General features: G+C 38.4%; 1 protein-coding gene across 3 annotated transcripts in view; it reads left to right on the forward strand.

Moving 5' to 3' along the window:
* Nucleotides 1-934: 934 nt before the first annotated feature.
* Nucleotides 935-23,565, forward strand: part of PCCA (propionyl-CoA carboxylase subunit alpha) — a 626,991-nt gene continuing 604,360 nt past the window's right edge. Inside the window, exon 1 of one of the 3 annotated variants that reach the window (XM_077158591.1) lies at nt 935-1,100. In XM_077158591.1, coding sequence (XP_077014706.1) covers nt 996-1,100 — 105 coding nt within the window. In that variant the 5' untranslated portion in view covers nt 935-995. The remainder of the gene's footprint in view (nt 1,101-23,565) is intronic. The other 2 variants (XM_077158589.1, XM_077158590.1) reach the window with 2 other exon arrangements.

Consider the following 23,565-nt stretch of genomic DNA (forward strand, 5'->3'; position numbering starts at 1 on the left):
AGAAAGACAGATGACACAAAACTTGGCTACTTAAAGTTCAAGGACTCTCCTGTGGTTCCTATGCTATGAAAAAGTGTGGGCGTGGCAGGCACGTCATGAACTATTTTGAAGAGGGTTTATGCACAGTGGCACACATTTTGATAGTTATTTGATACCGAAAGGAGATACTTTCAGTGTACTACTTTTAAATCTCCAGAAAATATTTTAAACGCCTTGAGTTAAGACACGGCACCTTGTTGCACATCTCTGCTACTCCCACTGGAACGGAATAAATACATTAGGGTTTTTGTACGGATTAAATGAGACAGATTTTGAGGTTTCTAGCACAAGATCTGGCCTTTACTAGTTGTATAAATAAGGGTAACAAACAATAAAACACTCTGGTTGTGCCTAATTTTCCTGCCACACAGTTATAAAACTGGCAGAGGCAGAACTGGAACACTATCTCTGGTTTCTAGACCTGTATCTTTTCCTGTTACCACCTTACCCTCCCTGGTTTGATATTTTGCAATTCACACTTTCAAATATATAGGAACATAGTTCGGGCAAATGTCTGGAACTCAGGACCCTCGAGACTCCAGGGTGGCCATGGAGTGAGAGGGTAGTTCTGGGACCAATCAGCTAGTAGGGCTGGATGCTCGTTGCGATGTGGAAGCTGATACATGAAGAGGTTTACATCAAGCCGGTCCTGAAAAGCTACCTGCCGGAACGCTGACAAGTCTTTCCAGCCTTTCTCACTCCTGGGGCAGGATCGGGTAGTCTTCTCTAACTCTTCCATCTCGCCCGCCGCGCCGCCCCGCGCCGCGCTCGCCCACCTCCTTCCGGGTTACAGCGCGCTGCAGCCCAGAAGCCTCGCTCTACGCCGTGTTAGACAGCCTAGCTCGCCCAGCCGCCCCCTCCCGGCGTTCGTGATTGGCCGGATCCCCGGCACGCCCCTTCTCCGCCCCTTTCGGTGGGTGAGAGGTCAATCGGAACGCCAGTTGGCAGGGGCGACAATGGCGGGTCTCTGGGTCGGGGCTGTACCTTTGGTCTCGGCGGGGCGGCGTGGTCCGTGGCCGCCGCAGCTGCTGCTGAGGAGGGCGGCGTTGTGGACTTTGAAGGTGAGGAGCGAGCGGGGCTCCCTGGCGGGCCTGGGCCTGGGCTTCACTTGGCTCCCAGCCCTGCATCGCCTCCCGGTTCCCAATGTCCTGAGAGTGTGTTGGTTCGCTTGCGAGTCCCGGGCCCGAGGTCCGCGTCATTGCCGTGAGAGACCCGCGGCCCCTCCCTGCCGGGTCCGCGCAGTCCCCACGCGGATTCTGCTTTCGTCGGCGCTCTTCTCTTTAGTTCTCGTTCTCTGGAGTTCGCGCTAGGACAAGGCATGGGGACATCAGTCTTAACCCTGAGGTTTAGGGGAGGCTCCGGGGGCCAAGAGCAGCAGGCGGTTCTATTTTATTATTATTATTTTTTTCTGAGGCTGATAGAAATCTGCTAGTAAAAGTAACTGCAGTTCCTGTGTTGCGACTTGTGTGCTTTGCGATATTGGCTTCCTCTGAAGCTTTCCAAGGTTTTTTTTGTGTGTGCGTGTGCCCTTATTTATACTTTCTCTAGCTTTCCTGCCTTTCATGAGTTCGTCTTAACTTTTTGAAGTGTTCTATGATGTCAATTTTGCAGATAATTTTTACGTTTGAGTCGAAAGTCTTTTAATTATATTACATCACGGTATACTATATATTCAGTGCACCCTCTGAATGTACTTTTTTTTTCTGTGTAGTGTGTGCCCTGATTTTTGCACTGGTTCTAAACACATTTCACCAGTATTCTCTATGTCCTAGGCTTTCGTGGTGGCACCTTTGATTTGCATGTTGGAGTGTGTGTGGCTTTTAACATTTTTTCTCTTCAGCGTGGAGTCGCTTCTAATTCCAGAGATAGACTACGACAAATTTTATTAATAGGGTTTAGGTCACTTGAATACATTTTTTAAAATGAAGTTCCCCCTGAAAGTCATCTATCAGCTACTTTAGCCTGCTTCTTAAACTTCGTTTGTTAAAATATCTCTTAGAAATTGGCGCTGGAGGCCTGCAAAAGGAGAGCAGTGGAGTGAGCAGGTTGTGCCAAGAAGCAGGTGTAGCTAGAGTTAGGCTAGAAGAAAGCAGGTCAAATCAAGAGTAAGATGAAAAGTGGGCGGGCCACAGTGGCTCAGCAGGTAGGAATGCTTGCCTGCCATGCCCGAGGACCCGGGTTCGATTCCTGGTGCCTGCCCATGTGAAAAAAAAAAAAAGAGTAAGATGAAAAGTATGAGGAAATTCGAAGAGACTGATCTCAGGGAGACAGAAGAAGACGCTAAAGGAAGGAGTGACTTTTCTTGAAGAGCCGCAAACCAGCCAAGCATGCGGTGGGATCCCGACATGTGAGGACATAGTGATACTGCCACTGCCAGATCAGATTGCATGATGAATCTGATGAAATGAAAATGTTGTTACTGGCCCGGGAACCCTGGCAAAATTTTTTTGAAATATTGCCTTCCAGTCAGTTCCAGGTCAGTATGTTAGTTTGCCAGCCAGTTCTTGAGCAAGCTACCCCAGCCTCAAACTACGGTTTTTGTTATGAGCAGTTGAACTGTGAAGTTTAATGAAAACAAACAACACTACTTCAACCAGAACTTCCTGCTGACTGCTCAGTCCACTCCTAACAACACTGTGTGGGAGATTGCAAGTGATTGCTTACGTTTTCAGTAGCAATGGGCTAGTAGTCAAAGGGGGCAAAAGTCCATTCTTCTTTGGTCCATTCGTGCCAGCAAGAAAAATTTGTGTGAATTAAATCATTTCATTGTAGAAGCACTATAAAAGCATATGTGCTGAAACTAAATTTCTTTAATGTTTTTGATTCCTAGCAGCAACTTTTCTTGCAGACTCCAGTTTGGATTGTTGCCCTTAAGAGCTTTAATGCTAGTTTTTTACATCCTTTATATACATTCCACTACTAATGTTGTTATAGTAATATTAAACATATGATCTCTGTACTAATATACTCACTGTGAACCCAGCCTATGTAAAAAATGAAATCCTCTTATAATACCATTTATGGGTTATTGGCACAATGTAACTCTCTATGATAAAGTTTTTTTTTAAAGTTAATTTTGTTATAAAACATGTGCCTACTTTCAGTACACATTGGTAATATGGGTTTAATATACGGCTTTTTCATATCAGCTCATTGAAAACACTACTAATTTGGGTTTGCATTACTACCCTGATGTTGGAATTGTACATAGGCATGTTCAGTAGTTGGTTTTTTTTCACATTAAGTAATGTTTTTTGTTGGCATATTTTCTTGCCAAGTGGGTTAATTGACCAGAGAGGTACAAAATGATCTCAGCTGATAACCTAAGTATTGTATACATTTAGTGGCTTAAAAGCAAAACTTTTAAAAAAGATTTTTCTTGGTATCTCCAGGTCTGTAACTTTTGGTAATAAATGGTAGTGAGATTGGTAGTTTTACTGAGAGGATGGGGAATAAGTAATGTAGAGATCTGAGGTTAGAGCTAAAACTGAAGAGGGCTGACTGAATGCTAAATTTTGGATACTTATTTTCTATCTCCTAAAACTGTAGCCTATTTTTAGGATTTAAAGCACTAAGGTAATAAATGTCCTTGCCAAATGGTCATAAGTGTCACTTTTGTTCTAAGAATGATTTTTTTGTAAGGTTTTTCTGCTTCACCTCATACCAAACCAATATATCTCAATTTGTTTGGGAGCTCATGGGTGAAAATTGTCAGTAATAAGCCTAACCTTGGCATCTGGGGCTCAACATGAAAATTGGAAACAAAGCCATTGTCAGTAACCTCAGGACAGGTTTTTCTAAGATAACCCTGAACTTCTAAGTCTTCTATGTGAACTTTAGACCAAAAATTTCTTATGTAATAATTGCCCACAAGGTAGGTGACTTTTTCCGTGTTTTTACACTGTCAATTGCACTATCTTTTAAAAATTATTTAAAGTTAAAAAATTTTTAATTTTATGAATTGTTCTTCCATATGACATTGAACATATTTTATTCTTTTAGAAAGTATTTTTTACTAAAGAGAAAATGAAGAATGGCAGATCTTCATAAACCCATAAACTTTAAAAGAACAAATTAATTTGATATCTGAACTTTTAAAGGGAAAAACTTCAAAAACTTTGGTTAAACTTTAAATGGTTTTTCCATATTTTAAATGTGCTTTAGAACTGTTTTTAAGCTAGATATGCCAACTTTGTTTCTCTATTACAACCTCAAATTAATGTTTCTTATCACTTAATTATAAAGCCAGTAAGTCATTTCCTCTTGCTGCCTTGTATTTCTGATATAATAACAAAATAGAACTAAATATAAGAAGTGGCTGGAACTTATGGAACTGATAAAACTTAACATGTTATATTTTACTCAAAATGAATTAATTTTTTCATTTGGATTGTCTTTAAAACCACCGCTTAGCAGCAATCGGAATACCCCCAAATTGCCCTTTCTATTATGTAGAATAGTCTCAAGCAGTAACTTAGTATACCTAGCAATAACTGAATCGAATAGTTGTGTATTAGTCACAAATTTTCTGTTTTAAGATATATATGAGTTGCTCTCTTCATGTTCTGTATAACTTTAAATGGCTGGAACTACCCATATGTGGACTAGACTGTATTTTTGACATGTTCATATTTTCGTAAGTTGAAAAAAAATAAAATTTGCCTTGTGACAAGTTAAAAAAATTGGCACTTGATTTATTGTCATAGAACTTTAGAATTGAATGATTTTTTAGAGATGATCTTGTCCATCTTACTCTTGTTTTAAAAAACTTTTTATTTTGAAATAATTTCAAATTTACAGGACAGTTGCAAATTTTAATATTTGGCCACCTTTGCTCTTTCCTTCCTTCCTTCCTTCCTTCCTTCCTTCCTTCCTTCCTCGCTCCCTCCCTCCCTCCCTTCCTCCCTCCCTCCCTCTCTCTCTTCTTTTTTTCTTTCTTTCCTTTTTTCATCTTTCGATCTTTCTATTTATCTCTTTTCTGAACATTTGAGAATAGGTTGCATACGTGATACTTCTTGAACCTATAATACTTCCATGTAGATTTCGTATGAACAAGATATTCACTTATGTAACCACCTTAAGTGCAGTTATCAAATTCGAGAAGTTTAACATTAATATAAAACTTACAATCTCCATTTCATTTTTAAAAATGTCCTGATTATGTCCTTTTTAAGCCTTTCTCCTCCCATCTTGGATCCTATCTAGTGTCATGTATTGCATTTAGTCATATCTCTTTAGTTTCTTTTTTTAATTGTGAAAACATATATACAACATAAATCTTCCATTCCCAACTTCTAAGATTACCATTCATGGAATTAATCACATTCAGAATGTAGCTGTACCTCCACCATCATCTATTTCTAGAACTTTCACTTCATACCAAACAGAAACCCTATGCTTTTGTTCCATTAACTTCCTAGTTCCCCTTGCTCCCCACCCATGGTACTCTACTTTCTTTCTCTATGAAATTGTCTATTCTCTGATGTTTTCTTTGGTTACTATGGGGCTTAAATTTAACATCCTAAATCTGTAACAGTCTTGTTTGCTTGATACATAAACTATGTTGCTATACCCCTCTGGCTTTCTCCACCTTTATATAATTCTTTTAACGTGTTACATATTTATAGGTTATGAGTCCAAAACCATTGATTTATTATTAATGATTTATCATTAGTTAGATCCTGTAGGAAGTAAAAAATAGAGTTATAAATAAAAAACATAATATACTGGTACGTGTATTTATTCATGCTATTATTTTTACCAAGAGATTCTTATTTCTTCATGTGGTTTCTGCCTGTTGTCCTTTGCTTTCATCCTGCAGAACTCTCTTTAACATTTCTTATAGGGCCATTATAGTAGTTATGAAGTCCCTCAGTTTTTGTTTATTGGGGAAATGTCTTAATACAATTCTGACTTTCTGAAAGACTTTTTGCCTGATACAGAATTCTTGGTTGGCAAGCAGTATTTTGCTTTTAGCACTTAATATGGTCTTCCCACTACCTTCTTGCCTACATATTTTCTGATGAGAAGTTGGACTTTAATCTTTTTGAGGATTCTTGTATGTGACATGTTACTTCTCTCTTGCAGCTTTCAGAATTCTCTCTTTATCTTTGGCATTTGACAGTTTGATTATAACATGGTATAGTGTGGGTCTATTTTGATTTATCCTGTTGGGAGTTTTTTGAGCATCTTAGATGTGTATGTTCATGTCTTTAGTTAAACTTGTAAAGTTTTTAGCCACTATTTCTTTGGATATTCTCTCCGCTCCTTTTTCTTCTCCTGGGACTCCTACAATGCGAGTCTTCTCATGCTTGATGGTGTCCAATGGGTACCTCAGGCTCTGTTCTCTTTTCTTCTGTCTGCTTCTCAGTCTTCATGATTTCAGTTGTTTTATCTACAAGTTTACTGATTGTTTCTTTTGCCAGTTCTACTCTGCTGTTTATCCCTTTAGGAAAGTTTTCATTTCTGTCTTTGTCTTTGGTTCCTTTTCATAATTTTCATCTCACTGTTGATAATTCTGTTTGTGTTCATCTGTCATTTTCCGGTTTTCCTTTAGTTATTTATCCATGTTTTCCTTTAGCTCTTTGAGCATATTTAGGGCCATGTTTTAAAAGTTTTTGTCTGGGGTATTTCAGGTCTGACTCTCCACATTTTTGGTGTCTGATGCTTTAATTTTCTCCTTTGCCTGGACTGTTGTTCCCTTTCTTTGAATATTTTGTAATCTTTTTTTGAAACCTAGACAGTTTGATCTTTTACTGTGCTAACCCTGTAATTTAGACTCTGAGGTATCTGTTCCTTAAACTTATATCATCTAGTGCTACGACAGAGTCTTCCTTGAATTCTAGGAGCTAACAACAACAAAAAAAATGAAGGAAAAAGATTAAAACACCTTTCCCAGCCTTTTCAGATTGACCTGTTGGAGTGTGTTCTCTCAGTGTTTATTTATACAGTGAATTTAGAGAATAGGTTTAGGCCAAAGCATAGGGGTTTCCCTGGTCCTTTTTTGTACCTATGTCTTGTTTGGGTGTGGTTTTCTTTGGCCATGCACATATGACTGTAGGATTTTCCCTGTTTACAGGGATACGAATGCCCCCTTTTCTCTAGAAACAGTTCCTCACGGTCCTAGGCATAGCACTGTATTTCCTACAGCCAGCAGTCCCTTGCCCCAGGCAGCCACTTCACTGTTCTCCCACAGCATTCTGTAGGTGGGCTCTATGAGCTGCTTTCTGCACTTAGAGCAAGTTCTGGGACAAGTCCCTTAGAACCTCAGACAGAGTGGGTCAGACATACATGCTCCAAGTATGTATTTGAGGGTTACTCTGCTCCCTCTGGAACTGGGGCCAGTGATCCCCACTGAAAGTGTAGGCTGTCTCCTCACTGCTTTTACATGGCCTTTTCTTAATTTGTCCTGTGCTCCATCTGTTTGTCAGCCCCTGCTCAGAACCCATAGCAACCACTGTTCTTTTTCTGCCTCTATAGTTTTTCCTTTCCTAGAATGTCATGTAGTTTCAGACTGGCTTCTTTGCTTCTTTACTTTAGTAATATGCATTTAAAGTTTGTCCATGTCTTTGTGGCATGGACAGCTCATTTCCTTTATTACTGAATAATACGTTATATAGATAAACCAAAACTTGTTTATCCATTCACCAGTAGAAGGGCCTCCAGTTTTTTGCAATTCATGTGCAGATTTTTGTATGGACAGAAATTTTCAACTCTTTTTGGGTAAATAACTAAGAGCATGATTGCTGGCTTATATGGTAAACTAATGTTTTGAATTGTAAGAAACTGCCAAAATACTTTCAAAGTGGCTATAACATTTTACATTTCCACCAGCGGTGAATGAGAGTTCCTGTTGTTCCTCTTCCTCGTCAGCATTTGGTGTTGTCAGTGTTTGGGATTTTAGCCATTCTTATATGTTGTAAAGGTATTTCATTGTTTTATTTGAAATTGCCTAATGATGTATGATGTTGAGCATCTTTTCATATGCTTATTTTCCATCTGTATATCTTTAGTGAGGAGGATGCTCTCAGCTGTTTAGCCCATTTTTTAATTGGATTATTTATTTTCTTATTGTTGAGTTTTAAGATTTTTTTGTTTATTTCGGTTATGTACTCTGTCACGTCTGCATTTTGCATATGTTTTCTCCCAATCGGTGGTTTGACTTTTCATTCTTTTAAGAGTGTCTTTCACAGAGCAGAAGTTTTTAGTTTTAATTTTAAGGAAGTTCAATTTATTAATTTTTACTTCATAGATTATATTATTGGTGGTATTATCTAAGAAGTCATCACCAAACCCAAGATCACCTACAAATTTTCCCATGTTTTCATCTAGAAGTTTTATAGTTTTGTGTTTTACATTTAGGCCTATGATCTATTTGAGTTAATATTTGTGAAAGGTGTAAATAAAGTCTGTGTCTAGATTAATTTTTTTTTTTTTTGGTATGTGGATGTCCAGTTGTTCCAGCAATATTTATTGAAAAGACTATACTTTCACCACTGAATTACCTTTGATTCTTTGCCCAAGATCAATTGACTGTATTTGTGTGAGTCCATTTCTGGGCTCTCTGCTCTGTTGCACTGATCTGTTTGGTTTTTTGCTAATTCCATACTGTTTTGATCACTGTAGCTTTATAGCAACTTCTAAAATCGGATGGTGTCAGTCCTCCAACTTTGTTCTTCTTTAGTATTGTGTTGGCTATTTTAGGTCTTTTGCCTTTCCGTATAACCTTTAGAATCAATATATTGAAATTCACAAATAATTCTGAAATTTATTTGGGAGTGTGTTAAATCTGTATATCAAGTTGGGAAGTACTAACATCTTATCAATGAACATTGTTCATCTCCATTTATTTAGACTTTGATTTCTTTCATCAGAGATTTATGGTTTTCTTCATATATAGCTAGTATGCCTTTTGTCAAGTATGCCTTTTGTCAAATTTATACCTGAAAATTTCATTTTTGGGGGGTGCCAGTGTAAATGATGTATTTTAATTTCAAATTCCAATTGTTCCTTGTTGGTATATAGGAAAGCAATTGACTTTTGTTTATTATATTTGTATACTGGAACCTTGCTCTAATTGCTGATTAGTTCCAGAACATTTTTGGTTGTTAGGGATTTTCTGCATAGACAATAATACAGTCTGCTATCGAAAGCAGTTTTATTTCTTCCTTTCCAAACTTTACACCTTTTATTTCTTTTCTTGTTTTATTGCATTAGCTAGAACGTCCAATATGATGTTGACTAGGAGTGCCAAGAGGGGACATCCTTGACTTGCTCCAGACCTTAATGGGGAAGCATCTAGTTTTTCACCATTAAGTATGATGTTGAATATAGGTTTTTTTAAAAAATTTATTTATTAATTAAAAAAATAAACAAACAAAATAAAACAACATCCATAATCAGTAATTCACAATATCATCACTTAGTTGCATATTCATCATTTCTTAGAACATATGCATCGATTTAGAAAAAGAAATAAAAAGATAACAGAAAAAGAAATAAAACGATAACAGAGAAAAAAAGTTATACATACCATACCCCTTACCCCTCACTGTCATTGATCACTAGCCTTTAAACTAAATTTATTTTAGCATTTGTTCCCCCTATTATTTATTTTTATTCCGTATGTTCTACTCCTTTGTTGACAAGGTAGATAAAAGGAGCATCAAACACAAGGTTTTCACAATCACACTGTCACATTGTGATAGCTGTATCATTATTCAATCATCCTAAAGAAACATGGCTCCTGGAGCACAGCTCTACATTTTCAGGCAGTTCCCTCCAGCCTCTCCATAACATCTTGACTAACAAGATGATATCTACTTGATGCATAAGAGTAACCTCCAGGATAACCTCTCGACTCTGTTTGGAATCTCTCAGCCATTGACACTTTGTCTCATTTCCCTCTTCCCCCTTTTGGTCGAGAAGGTTTTCTCAATCCCTTGATGCTAAGTCTCAGCTCATTCTAGGGTTTATCTCAATCCCTTGATGCTGAGTCTCCGTTCATTCCAAGATCTCTGTCCCACGTTGCCAGGGAGGTCCACACCCCTGGGAATCACGTCCCACGTAGAGAGGGGTAGGGTGGTGAGACTGTTCATTGTGTTGGCTGAAGAGAGGGGCCACATCTGAGCAACAAAAGAGGCTCTCTTGGAGGTGACTCTTAGGCCTAAATTTTAAGTAGACTTGACCTATCCTTTGCGGGGTTAAGTTTCATGTGAACAAACCCCAAGAGTGGGGGCTCTGCCTATAGCTTTGGTTGTCCCACTGCTTGTGAGAATATCAAGAATTCAACTTGGGGAAGTTAAATTTCTCCCCATTCTCACCACTCCCTGAAGGGGGCTTTGCAGATACTTTTCCACACACTGATCAAATCACTCTGGGATTCATCAGGCATCACTCAGGACAAACCAGCAAAATCTCATGTCCTACCTGAGATTCAAAGTACTTATGGTGTTCAATCAAACTATTTACATAAGTTATATTAGGAAATGCACGAGTCAAAATATAAATTTTGTACCAAATAAGCATTTTTTGCTTTAGTCTCACATAGAAGGTGACATTTTAAAATAATAATTACCATCTATTTTCAGTACCCTGCAATAATAACATTCCTTTGTTCTTCCTCCTGCAAAAACATTTTTAAAATTGTACCTTGTACATTTCACTATTATTATACACTCTAGGCATTCCTAGATTATACCATCTCAATCTTTAACATCTATCTTTCTTTCTGATTTCATTTATGTCCTCAGCCCTCCTCCCTCTATCATTCTCACATGCAGCTTCAGTGTTTTAACATAATTATATTACAGTTAGGTAGTATTGTGCTGTCCATTGCTGAGTTTTTGTATCCAGTCCTGTTGCACAGTCTGTATCCCTTCAGCTCCAATTACCCAATATCTTACCCTATTTCTATCTCCTGATGGTCTCTGTTATGAACAAAATATTCCAAGTTTATTCACTAATGTCAGTTCATATCAATGAGACTATACAGTATTTGTCCTTTAGTTTTTGGCTAGTCTCACTCAGCATAATGTTCTCAAGGTCCATCCATGTTGTTACATATTTCATAAGTTTATTCTGTCTTAAAGCTGCATAATATTCCATCGTATGTATATACCACAGTTTGTTTAGCCACTCATCTGTTGATGGACATTTTGGCTGTTTCCATTTCCTTGCAATTGTAAATAATGCTGCTATAAACATTGGTATGCAAATGTCCGTTTGTGTCTTTGCCCTTATGTCCTCAGAGTAGATACCTAGCAATGGTATTGCCGGGTCATATGGCAATTCTATATTCAGCTTTTTGAGGAACCGCCAAACTGCCTTCCACAGTGGTTGCACCATTTGACATTCCCACCAACAGTGCATAAGTGTGCCTCTTTCTCCACATCCTCTCCAGCACTTGCCATTTTCTGTTTTGTTGATAATGGCCATTCTGGTGGGTATGAGATGATATCTCATTGTGGTTTTGATTTGCATTTCTCTAATGACCAGGGATGTTGAACATCTCTTCATGTGCCTTTTGGCCATTTGTATTTACTCTTCTGAGAAGTGTCTGTTCATGTCTTTTTCCCATTTTGTAATTGGATTGGCTGTCTTTTTGGCGAGTTGAACAATCTCTTTATAAATTCTGGATACTAGAGCTTTATCTGATGTGTCGTTTCCAAATATTGTCTCCCATTGTGTAGGCTGTCTTTTTACCTTCTTGATGAAGTTCTTTGATGCACAAAAATGTTTAATTTTGAGGAGTTCCCATTTCTTTCTTTCTTTCTTCAGTGCTCTTGCTTTGGGTGTAAGGTCTATAAAACCACCTCCAATTATAAGATTTATAAGATATTTCCCTACATTTTCCTCTAACTGTTTTATGGTCTTAGACCTGATGTTTAGATCTTTGATCCATTTTGAGTTAACTTTTGTATAGGGTGTGAGATACGGGTTCTCTTTCATTCTTTTGCATATGGATTTCCAGCTCTCTAGGCACCATTTATTGGAGAGACTGTTCTGTCCCAGGTGAGTTGACTTGACTGCCTTATCAAAGATCAAATGTCCATAGATGTGAGGGTCTATATCTGAGCACTCTATTCGATTCCACTGGTCGATATATCTATCTTTATGCCAGTACCATGCTGTTTTGACCACTGTGGCTTCATAATATGCCTTAAAGTCAGGCAGCCTGAGACCTCCAGCTTCGTTTTTTTTCCTCAAGATGTTTTTAGCAATTCGGGGCACCCTGCCCTTCCAGATAAATTTGCTTATTGGTTTTTCTATTTCTGAAAAGTAAGTTGTTGGGATTTTGATTGGTATTGCGTTGAATCTGTAAATCAATTTAGGTAGAATTGACATCTTAACTATATTTAGGCTTCCAATCCAGGAACACGGTATGTCCTTCCATCTATTTAGGTCTTCTGTGATTTCTTTTAATAGTTTCTTGTATTTTTCTTTGTATAGGTCTTTTGTCTCTTTAGTTAAATTTATTCCTAGGTATTTTATTCTTTTAGTTGCAATTGTAAATGGAATTCTTTTTTGATTACCTCTCAGATTGTTCATTACTAGTGTATAGAAATATTACAGATTTTTGAATGTTGATCTTGTAACCTGCCACGTTGCTGTACTTGTTTATTAGCTCTAGTAGTTTTGCTGTGGATTCTTCAGGGTTTTCGACATATAGTATCATATCATCTGCAAACAGTGATAGTTTTATTTCTTCCTTTCCAATTTTGATGCCTTGTATTTCTTTTTCTTGTCTAATTGCTCTGGCTAGAACTTCCAACATAATGTTGAATAACAGTGGTGACAGTGGACATCCTTGTCTTGTCCCTGATCTTAGGGGGAAAGTTTTCAGTTTTTCCCCATTGAGGACGATATTAGCTATGGATTTTTCATATATTCCCTTTATCATTTTAAGGAAATTCCCTTGTATTCCTATCCTTTGAAGTGTTTTCAACAGGAAAGGATGTTGAATTTTGTCAAATGCCTTTTCGGCATCAATTGAGATGATCATGTGATTTTCCTGCTTTGATTTGTTGATATGGTATACTACATTAATTGATTTTCTTATGTTGAACCATCCTTGCATACCTGGGATGAATCCTACTTGGTCATGATGTATAATTCTTTTAATGTGTTGTTGGATTCGATTTGCTAGAATTTTGTTGAGGATTTTTGCATCTATATTTATTAGAGAGATTGGTCTGTAGTTTTCTTATTTTGTAATATCTTTTCCTGGTTTTGGTATGAGGGTGATGTTGGCTTCATAGAATGAATTAGGTAGCTTTCCCTCCACATCAGTGTTTTTGAAGAGTTCAAGCAGGGTTGGAACTAATTCTTGCTGGAATGATTGGTAGAATTCACATGTGAAGCTGTCTGGTCCTGGACTTTTCTTTTTGGGAAGCTTTTTTATGCCTGATTCAATTTCTTTACTTATGATTGGTTTGTTGAGGTCATCTATTTCATCTTGAGTCAAAGTTGGTTGTTCATGCCTTTCTAGGAAGTTGTCCATTTCATCTACATTGTTGTATTTATTGGTATAAAGTTGTTCATAGTATCCTGTTATTACCTCCTTTATTTCTGTGAGGTCAGTGGTTATTCCATTTCTGATCTTATTTATTTGCATCCTCTCCCTTCTTTTCTTTGTCAGTCTTGCTAAGGGCTCATCAATCTTATTGATTTTCTCATAGAACCAACTTTAATTTTATTGATTTTCTCAATTGTTTTCATGTTCTCAATTTCACTTATTTCTGCTCTAATCTTTGTTATTTCTTTCCTTTTGCTTGCTTTGGGGTTAGTTTGCTGTTCTTTCTCCAGTTCTTCCAAGTGGACAGTTAATTCCTGTATTTTTGCCCTTTCTTCTTTTTTCATATAGGCATTTAGGGCAATAAATTTCCCTCTTAGCACTGCCTTTGCTGCATCCCATAAGTTTTGATATGTTGTGTTTTCATTTTCATTTGCCTCGAGATATTTACTGATTTCTCTTGTAATTTCTTCCTTGACCCACTGGTTGTTTAAGAGTGTGTTGTTGAGCCTACACATATTTGTGAATTTTCTGGCACTTTGCCTATTATTGATTTCCAAATTCATTCCCTTATGATCTGAGAAAGTGTTGTGTATGATTTCAATCTTTTAAAACTTGTTGAGACTTGCTTTGTGACCCAGCATATGGTCTATCTTTGAGAATGATCCATGAGCACTTGAGAAAAATGTGTATCCTGCTGTTGTGGGGTGTAATGTCCTATAAATGTCTGTTATGTCTAGCTCATTTATTGTAATATTCAAATTCTCTGTTTCTTTATTGATACTCTGTCTAGATGTTCTGTCCATTGATGAGAGTGGTGAATTGAAGTCTCCAACTATTATGGTATATGTGTCTATTTCCCTTTTCAGTGTTTGCAGTGTTTGCCTCATGTATTTTGGGGCATTCTGGTTCGGTGCATAAATATTTATGATTGTTATGTCTTCATGTTGAATTGTTCCTTTTATTGGTACGTAGTATCCTTCTTTGTCTCTTTTAACTGTTTTACATTTGAAGTCTAATTTGTTGGATATTAGTATAGCTACTCCTGCTCTTTTCTGGTTATTTTCATGAAATATCTTTTCCCAACCTTTCACTTTCATCCTATGTTTATCTTGGGTCTAAGATGTGTTTCCTGTAGATAGCATATAGAAGGATCCTGTTTTTTAATCCATTCTGCCAGTCTATGTTTTTTGATTGGGGATTTCAATCTCTTAATATTTAGTGTTATTACTGTTTAGGTAGTACTTACCTCTACCATTTTGCCTTTTGTATTCTATATGTCATATCTAATTTTCCTTCTTTCTACACTCTTCTCCACACCTCTCTCTTCTGTTTTTTTCTATTTGTCTCTAGTGCTCCCTTTAGTATTTCTTGCAGAGCTGGTCTCTTGGTCACAAATTCTCTCAGTGATTTTTTGTCTGAAAATGTTTTAATTTCTCCCTCATTTTTGAAGGACAATTTTGCTGGGTATAGAATTCTTGGTTGGCAGTTTTTCTCTTTTAGTAATTTAAATCTATCATCCCACTGTCTTCTCATCTCCATGGTTTCTGCTGAGAAATCTACACATAGTCTTATTGGGTTTCCCTTGTATGTGATGGATTGCTTTTCTCTTGCTGCTTTCAAGATCCTCTCTTTCTCTTTGACCTCTGACATTTTGACTAGTAAGTGTCTTGGAGAATGTCTGTTTGGATCTATTCTCTTTGGGGTGTGCTGCACTTCTTGGATCTGTAATTTTAGGTCTTTCATAAGAGTTGGGAAATTTTCAGTGATAATTTCTTCCATTAGTTTTTCTCCTCCTTTTCCCTTCTCTTCTTCTGGGACCCCCACAACATGTATATTTGTGCTCTTCATATTGTCATTCAGTTCCCTGAGTCCTTGCTCATATTTTTCCATTTTTTTCCCTATAGTTTCTGTATCTTGTCGGATTTCAGATGTTCCATCCTCCAGTTCACTTATCCTGACCTCTGTCTGTTGAAATCTACCATTGTAGGTTTCCATTGTTTTTTTCATCTTTTCTACTGTAGCTTTCATCCCCATAAGTTCTGTGATTTGTTTTTTCAGACTTTCCATTTCTTCTTTTTGTTCATTCCTTGCTTTCTACATATCCTCCCTCAATTCATTGATTTGGTTTTTGATGAGGTTTTCCATGTGTGTTCGTACATTCTGAATTAGTTGTTTCAGCTCTTGTATCTCATTTGAACTATTGGTTTGTTCCTTTGTCTGGGCCATATCTTCAATTTTCCTGGTGTGATTTGTTATTTTTTGCTGGCGTCTAGACATTTAATTACCTTAATTAGTTTATTCTGGAGATTGCTTCCACTTTCTTACCTAGGGTTTTTTTGCTAGATAAATTTGTTGTCTATCTCTTCTTTGACCTTCAGTTCAGCTTTTCCGGACCTCTAGCTTAGGTTTTGTTTAACAGAGGATAATTTTTCAGTTCTTTTTTCTTGTTTCTTGCCCTGCTTGTATGGTGCCTTTTCCCTCCCCACCCTTAGGAGGGTCTGCGTAGGTGTTATGGACTCCAGCCGGGTTTTCCCGGACTAAACTGGCCTCTAATCAGGGAGAAGGAGTCACCTGCGTCAGTTTTCCCTGAGGGTGAGACCCAGCAGGTTGAAAGACTTTCCTGTGAAGTCTCTGGGCTCTGTTTTTCTTATCCTGCCCAGTATGTGGCGTGTCTGCCTGCGGGTCACACCAGCAAAAGATGTTGTGGCACTTGTAACTTTGGAAGACTCTCCCTGCTGGGGGCATGGTGGAGATGGAGGAGAGGTTGCAGGCTGGTTTTAATGGCTTCAAATTACCAAGACCTGGGGTCTGAATTCCTTGAGAGAGGGATTCCACCTGAGTTGGGCTTCACCCCTCCCCTGGGGAAGGCACAGGTGGGAGACAGCCCTGAAAACAGCCGTTTCTGCCTATGCCTGGGGCAGTTGCAGCCCTAGAAGTCCCGCCACTGAATCCAGAGGCTGCCAAGTCTCCATAGAAACACAGCCACTAAAACCTCTGTTTCCTCCCCCTTTCCTCTTTTTCCGTGAGCCCAATGAGCAAACTCTGCTTGACCAGGTTTAGAGTCTCTTTCCTTTCCCTCTGGGAAGCCTCTTGTGGGGGAGGGGTGCTGGGTGCCGGCTGCCGGCTGCCGCAGCTTGGGGAACTCATGGTTTTGGGGAGGCTTGCAGCTGGTCCAGCTGGTCCAGTCTGGGGTATGCTGTGTGTTTGGTCACTGACGTGGCTCCGGGAGCTGTTCTGTACTGTTTCTGGTTATTTAGTAGTTGTTCTGGAGGACGACTAAAACACGCACATTGCTAAGCCGCCATCTTGACTCCCTCCCCAGGTTTTTTTTTTTTTTAATGTTCTGTTTCAAGTTTTGGAAGTTCCCCTCTGTTCCTGGTTTGTTAGATTTTGTCAAATGTTTTTTCTACATCTATTGATATGATCTTAGGATTTTTCTTCTTTAGCTTGTTGATGTGATGAATTACATTGATTGGTGTTTGAATGCTGAACCAGCTGTGCATAAATGGAATAAATCCCGCTTGGTTAGGGTGTATAATTATTTTTATACATTGCTGGATTTGATCTGCTAATATTTTTTTTGAGGATTTTTGCCTCTGCGTTTATAAGAGATATTGGTCTCAAATATTCCTTTCTTATAATGTTTTTGTGTGTTTTTGAAATTAGGGTAATGCTGCTCTTGTGAAATGAGTTAGGAACTGTTCCCTCTGCTTCTTTTCTGGTGTGATTGTTGAGACTTCGTATCATTTCTTCTTTAAATGTTTGGTAAAATCCACCAGTGAAGCCATCTGGGCCTGGTGCTTTCTGTTTTGGAAATTATTGATTCAATTTCCTTAATAGATATAGGCCTATTTAGATGATCTGTTTCTCTTTTGTAAATCTTGGTAGGTTGTGACTTTCAAGAAATTTGTCTCTTTCATTTATGTTATCAAATTTGTGGGCATAGAGTTGTTCACAAGATAATGTCATATGTTTTTTATAGTTTTTCTGTCTCATGTTTATCATATGCCACCTATTGTTGCTATAAATTTGACAGCTACTAGCCATCCCATTTTTCTCTCTTCTAACTTGTTGCAGTTAAGGGCCTATGGAAAATGGGGTGGTAATTATATTAAATCTTTTCACTTCTATATACTTACAATATATACGCTTTGATTATCCTTACCTAATTTCTTCTTTTTATTAGTGTTGGCAGAGACTACATCTTACCTATTTTTTGGGGGGAATACACGGACCGGGAATTGAACCCAGGTCTCCCCTATGTCAGGTGCACATTCTACCACTGAACCACCTGTGCGCCCATGTTTCTGTGTTCTTAGCACAGTGTTTGACACAATAGGTGCTTAACATAGACTGAAATAGAGATATGTTTCTGCCAGCAAAGAATACTTCCTTGAAGTGGGAAGAATCTGAAGTGCACTGTAGTTTTAGAGTAATTTCAGCTACTGCTTTGCTTCTTCCCTTCTGTCAATTTGAAATCTTTTTTGAAGCAGGACTTTTTAATATTTTAACCCCTCCCTCCCCTCTCTTTGCCCTGCAACCGTTTTGTGGAAAGTACATGGCTAACTCTAGACTCTAGAGAATTCTAACTGATCTTTTAGTCAGTTTACAGAATTTGTTTACTTTTAAGTGTATATGTGGAGTCCACTTTTTAGTCTTTACTTACTTGTTTAATGTATTAGTTTTTAAAACACATTTGATTTAAATACCTAGTTTTTCTTCTTTCTATATTTTTAAGTGGGTTCATGATATTATATAGTAATTGCTGAAGTTTATGGAACCCTTTCATGCCTCATATGTTTTTTTTTTTCACATTTAAAAATTTTTTTATTTTTAACATGCATACAGAGAACACTTGGATTTTACTGACACGTACCTTCTGCTGAATTTTCACAAACCAAATACCTCCATGTAATCAGCCCCCAGATTGAGAAATAGAACAGTCTCAGCCCACCCCCCGAAAAAAAAAGCCTCTTGTGCCCCCTCCCAGCTTTTGCCCCCAAAGAAGCCACTACCCTGACTTCGCGCACTTCAGAATAGCTTGGTCCATTCTGTACTTCAAATCAGGGGTTGGCAAACTTGTTCTATAGAGGATCAGATTTACTATTCTAGTGTAGTTATTGCAACCCACACAGGCTCTGTCACAACTATGTCTGTGAAAGCAACCTAGACCATACATAAATGAGCATGGCTGTGTTCAAATAAAACTCTTTATGGACACCAAAATTTAAAATTTTAAAATGTTCATAACTGTTGCACCTCATGAAATGCTTTTATTCTTTTGATTTCATCTTTGCAACCAAATAAAAATGTAAAAACTATTCTTGGCTCATAAGCCATACTAAAAACAACAACATCAACAACAGCAACAAAAGCAGGCAAGAGGCAGGATTTGGCACACAGCTGTAGTTTGCTCACCCTTGCTTTAAATAGCTGGAATCATACACTGTGAATTTTGGGGTCTGGCTTCTTCCTTGAGCAAGTTAGTAACAGGACCTGACCTATGAGATGCTGTGAAAATTAAATGGCATAAAATACATGGAAAAGCACTTAGGACAGTGCCTGGCATGTAACAACCACTCTATAAATGTTAGCTGTCATTATTTCTACATGGCTGGGAACACAGACAGCATTGTGCAGCATCCTGAAACCCACCTGGCGGCTTCAAAGGAGAGGAAGTCTTTCTCCAGTAGCACCATAGGATTTCTGGGAGGGATCTGCTTGGCTCAGCTTGGATCATGTGGCCACTGTTGAACCAATTGCTGGGGCCCAGGGAATAGGGTCATGTGATTGGTCAGGCCTGGTCATGTGTCTACTCTTTTTAGAAAATTTTTTATTAATTAAAAAAAAATCATTAGAAAGAAACACAAACATTCCCAACACATACACTCAGCAATTCACAACATCATCACATGGTTGCATATTCATCATCATGATAATTTCCCAGAACATTTGCATCAATTCAGAAAAAGAAATAAAAAGACAACAGAAAAATAAAACAAAAATAGAAAAAAATAATTTTACAGACCATACCCCTTACCCCTCCCTTTCATTGATCACTAGCATTTCAAACTAAATTTATTTTAACGTTTGTTCCCCCTATTATTTATTTTTATTCCATATGTTCTACTCATTTGCTGACAAGGTAGATAAAAGGAGCATCAAACACAAGGTTTTCACAATCACACAAGCACATTGTGAAAGCTATATCATTATACAGTCATCCTCAAGAAACATGGCTACTGAAACACAGCTCTACATTTTCAGGCAGTTCCCTCCAGCCTCTCTATTACATCTTGGTTAACAAGGTGATATCTACTTAATGCGTAAGAATAGCTTCTAGGATAACCTTTCTACTATGTTTGGAATCTCTCAGCCATTGACACTTTGTCTCATTTCACTGTTCCCCCTTTTGGTAGAGAAGGTTTTCTCAATCCCTTGATACTGGGTCTCAGCTCATTCTAGAGTTTTTCTCAACCCCTTGATGCTGAATCTCAGCTCATTCTGGGATTTCTGTCCCATGTTGCCAGGAAGATCCACACCCCCTGGGAGTCATGTCCCATGTAGACAGGGAGAGGGTGGTGAGTTTGCTTGCTGTGTTGGCTGGAGAGAGAGGCCACATCTGAGCAACAAAAGAAGTTCTCTGGGGGTGACTCTTAGGCTTAATTTTAAGTAGGCTTAGCCTATCCTTTGTGGAGTTGTTTCGTATGAACAAACCCCAAGATTGGGGGCTCAGCCTATTGCTTTCGTTGTTCCCACTGTTTGTGAGAATATCAAGAATTCTCCACTTGGGGAAGTTTTATTTCCCCCCTTTCTCACCATTCCCCGAAGGGGACTTTGAAGATACTTTTGTATTCACTGTTCATATCCTTCTCAAATTTATCGAAGCATCACTCTGGACAAACCTACAAATTCTCATGCCCTACTCAAGATTCCATGTACTTATGGTGTTCATTTAAGTTGTTCATATAAGTTATATTAGGAAATGCACTAGTCAAAATATAAATTTTGTACCAAATAAACATTTTTTGCTTTAGTCTAACACATAAGTTAAAGTTTTAAAATTGAATTACCATCTATTTTCAACACTCTGCAGTATTGGCATTCCTTTGTTCTTTCTCATGCAAAAACATTTTTCAGTAAGTACATTTAGTCACTATCATTATACACTCTAGGCATTCCTAGATTATACCATCTCAGTCTTTATGGTCTATCTTTCCTTCTGATTTCATTTGTGTCCCCAGGCCTCCTCCCTCTATCATTCTCACATTCAGCTTCATCCAGTGTTCTAACATTATTGTTTTACAGTTAGGTAGTATCGTGTTATTCATTTCTGAATGTTTACAATCAGTCCTGTTGCGCAGTCTGTATCCCTTCAGCTCAAATTACCCAATATCTACTTATTTCTATCTGCTGATGGTCTCTGTTCTCAAAAGAAATTCTCCAAGTTCATATCACTAATGTCAGTATTTGTCCTTTTATTCTGGCTGATCTCAGTCAGTATAATGTCCTTAAAGTCCATCCAAGTTGTTACATACTTCATAACTTTATTGTGTCTTACAGCTGCATAATATTCCAGGGTAGGTATATACCATACCTCATTTAGCCACTCGTCTGTTGATAGACATTTTGGCTGTTTCCATCTCTTGGTAATAGTAAATAATGCTGCTTTAAACATTGGTGTGCAATTGTCCATTGGTGTGCAAATGTCCGTTGTTGTCCTTGCCTTCATGTCCCCTGAGTAGATACCTAGCAATGGTATTTATGGATCATATGGCAATTCTATACTTACCTTTCTGAGGAACTGCCGAACTGCCTTCCACAGCAGTTGTACCACTTGACATTACCACCAGCAGTGGATAATTGTGCCTCTTTCTCCACATCGTCTCCAGCACTTGTTGGTTTCTGTTTTATTGATAATGGCCATTCTGGTCAGTGTGAAATGATATCTCATTGTGGTTTTGATTTTCATTTCCCTAGTAGCCAGGGAAGTTGAGCATCTTTTCATGTGCCTTTTGGCCATTTGTATTTCCTCTTCTCTTTCTGTTCATGTCTGTTCATGTCTTCTGTCCATTTTGTAATTGGTTGTCTTTGATTTTGTTATATATTCTGGACAGTAGACCTTTACCTGATATATTGTTTCCAAATATTGTCTCCCATTGTGTAGGCTGTCTTTTTACTTTCTTGACGAAGTTCTTTTATGTACAAAAGTGTTTAATTTTGAGGAGTTCCTGTTTCTTTCTTTCTTCAGTGCTTGTGCTTTGGGTGTAAGGTCTAGGAAACTACCTCCTATTATAAGATTTGTAAGATATTTCTCTACATTTTCTTCTAACAGTTTTATGGTCTTAGATCTGATGTTTACGTCTTTGATACATTTTGAGTTAATTTCTGTATAGGGTGTGAGATATGAATCCTCTTTCATTCTTTTGCGTGTGGATATCCAGTTCTTTAGGCACCATTTATTGAAGAAACTGTTCTGTCCCAGGTGAGTTGGCTTGACTGCCTTATCACAGATCCTTTGTCCATAGATGAGATGGTCTGTATCTGAACAATTCCATTGGTCAGTATATCTGTTTTTATGACAGTGTCATGCTGTTTTGACCACTGTAGCTTCATAATATGCCTTAAAGTCAGGTAGCGTGAGACCTCCGACTTCATTTTTCTTTCTTAGGATATCTTTAGCTATTCACGGTACCCTGCCCTTCCAGTTAAATTTCGTTATTGGTTTTTCTATTTCTAAAAAGGTGAGTGTTTTTGGATTTTAATTGGTATTGCCTTGAATCTATAAAATCAATTTAGGTAGAACTGACATCTTAACTATATTTATTCTTCTAGTCCATGCACACAGAATTCCCTTCCATTTATTTCGGTTTTCTGTCATTTCTTTTTACAATTATAGTTTTCTCTGTATAGACTTTTCGTCTCTCTAGTTAGGTTTATTCCTAAATATTTTATTTTTTTGGTTGCAATTGTGAATGGAATTCATTTCTTGATTTCCCTCTTACATTGTTAATTAGCAGTGTATAGAAACTCTGCAGATTTTTTTTTTTATTAAGTAACGGAAAAAAAGAAATTAACCCAACATTTAGAAATTATACCATTCTACATATGCAAAGAGTAATTCTTAACATCATCACATGTAGCATAATTTTATTCTTGGCCTGGTGGCTTAATTTCTTTCTCTCCCTCCCTCACCATTTTGGCACGTCTGGTTCTTCTAAACCTCTAAATTACAGGCCTCGCCGGCAACTAGTAATGATGCAGTCTTGTCTCTCTAACCCTATTGGTCTTCTCCTTAGTCCTCCACCTACCCAACATCCTCTGCTACGGGTACACTCAGGAACAGCATCTCTATGGTCACAGTCACTCATCCGTCCTCCCTGTGTGATTGGCTACCCTCCCCTGGAGGCCACGCCCTAACTCCGCCTCTCCTCAAACTGTATATAATCCAGGGCTTGTCAAGCCTCGTGGTCTTTAACTACTGGCGGCCCTGGCATAAGTGTCTACCAACAATAAAGCTACCTCGCTTCATGCCTTAATTAACTTGGCCTTCAATCCTTTAAACCCGCAGCGAGGTCTCCTGCGCGCGCCCCTTGGACCCAGACCCCCGGTTCGAGCCCCTTTTCTGCGTGCGGCAGCGTCGTCTAGCAAGCAGTGAGAAGCTGAGGAGTAGAGGTTCCCCGATGGTTTAGCGGTTGGGCCAAACCGCAAGTGGCGCCCAACGTGGGGCACCTCTCTCCTCACCCAGCGAACTCCCACGGCACCCTAGGACCTCGTCCAAGGAGTCCTGTAACAACTTGCCCAGCGCAACACGTAGCCCCATCGCCACCGCCATCGTCGCTGCTATAGCAGCCAGTGCGGTTACCGCCGTGGCCTTCACTCAAGCCTCTGTCACTGCGGAAACTCTCCTCAACGTGACCCAAACGACCTCTCAAGCTTTGGAGACACAAGAAAATATCAACCATCTAATGCATAACGCTGTGTTCAATTTACAACAGCAAAAAAACTTA

The sequence above is a fragment of the Tamandua tetradactyla genome, chromosome 4 (genome assembly GCF_023851605.1).
Source record: "Tamandua tetradactyla isolate mTamTet1 chromosome 4, mTamTet1.pri, whole genome shotgun sequence".
In the NCBI taxonomy this organism is placed as follows: Eukaryota; Metazoa; Chordata; class Mammalia; order Pilosa; family Myrmecophagidae; genus Tamandua; species Tamandua tetradactyla.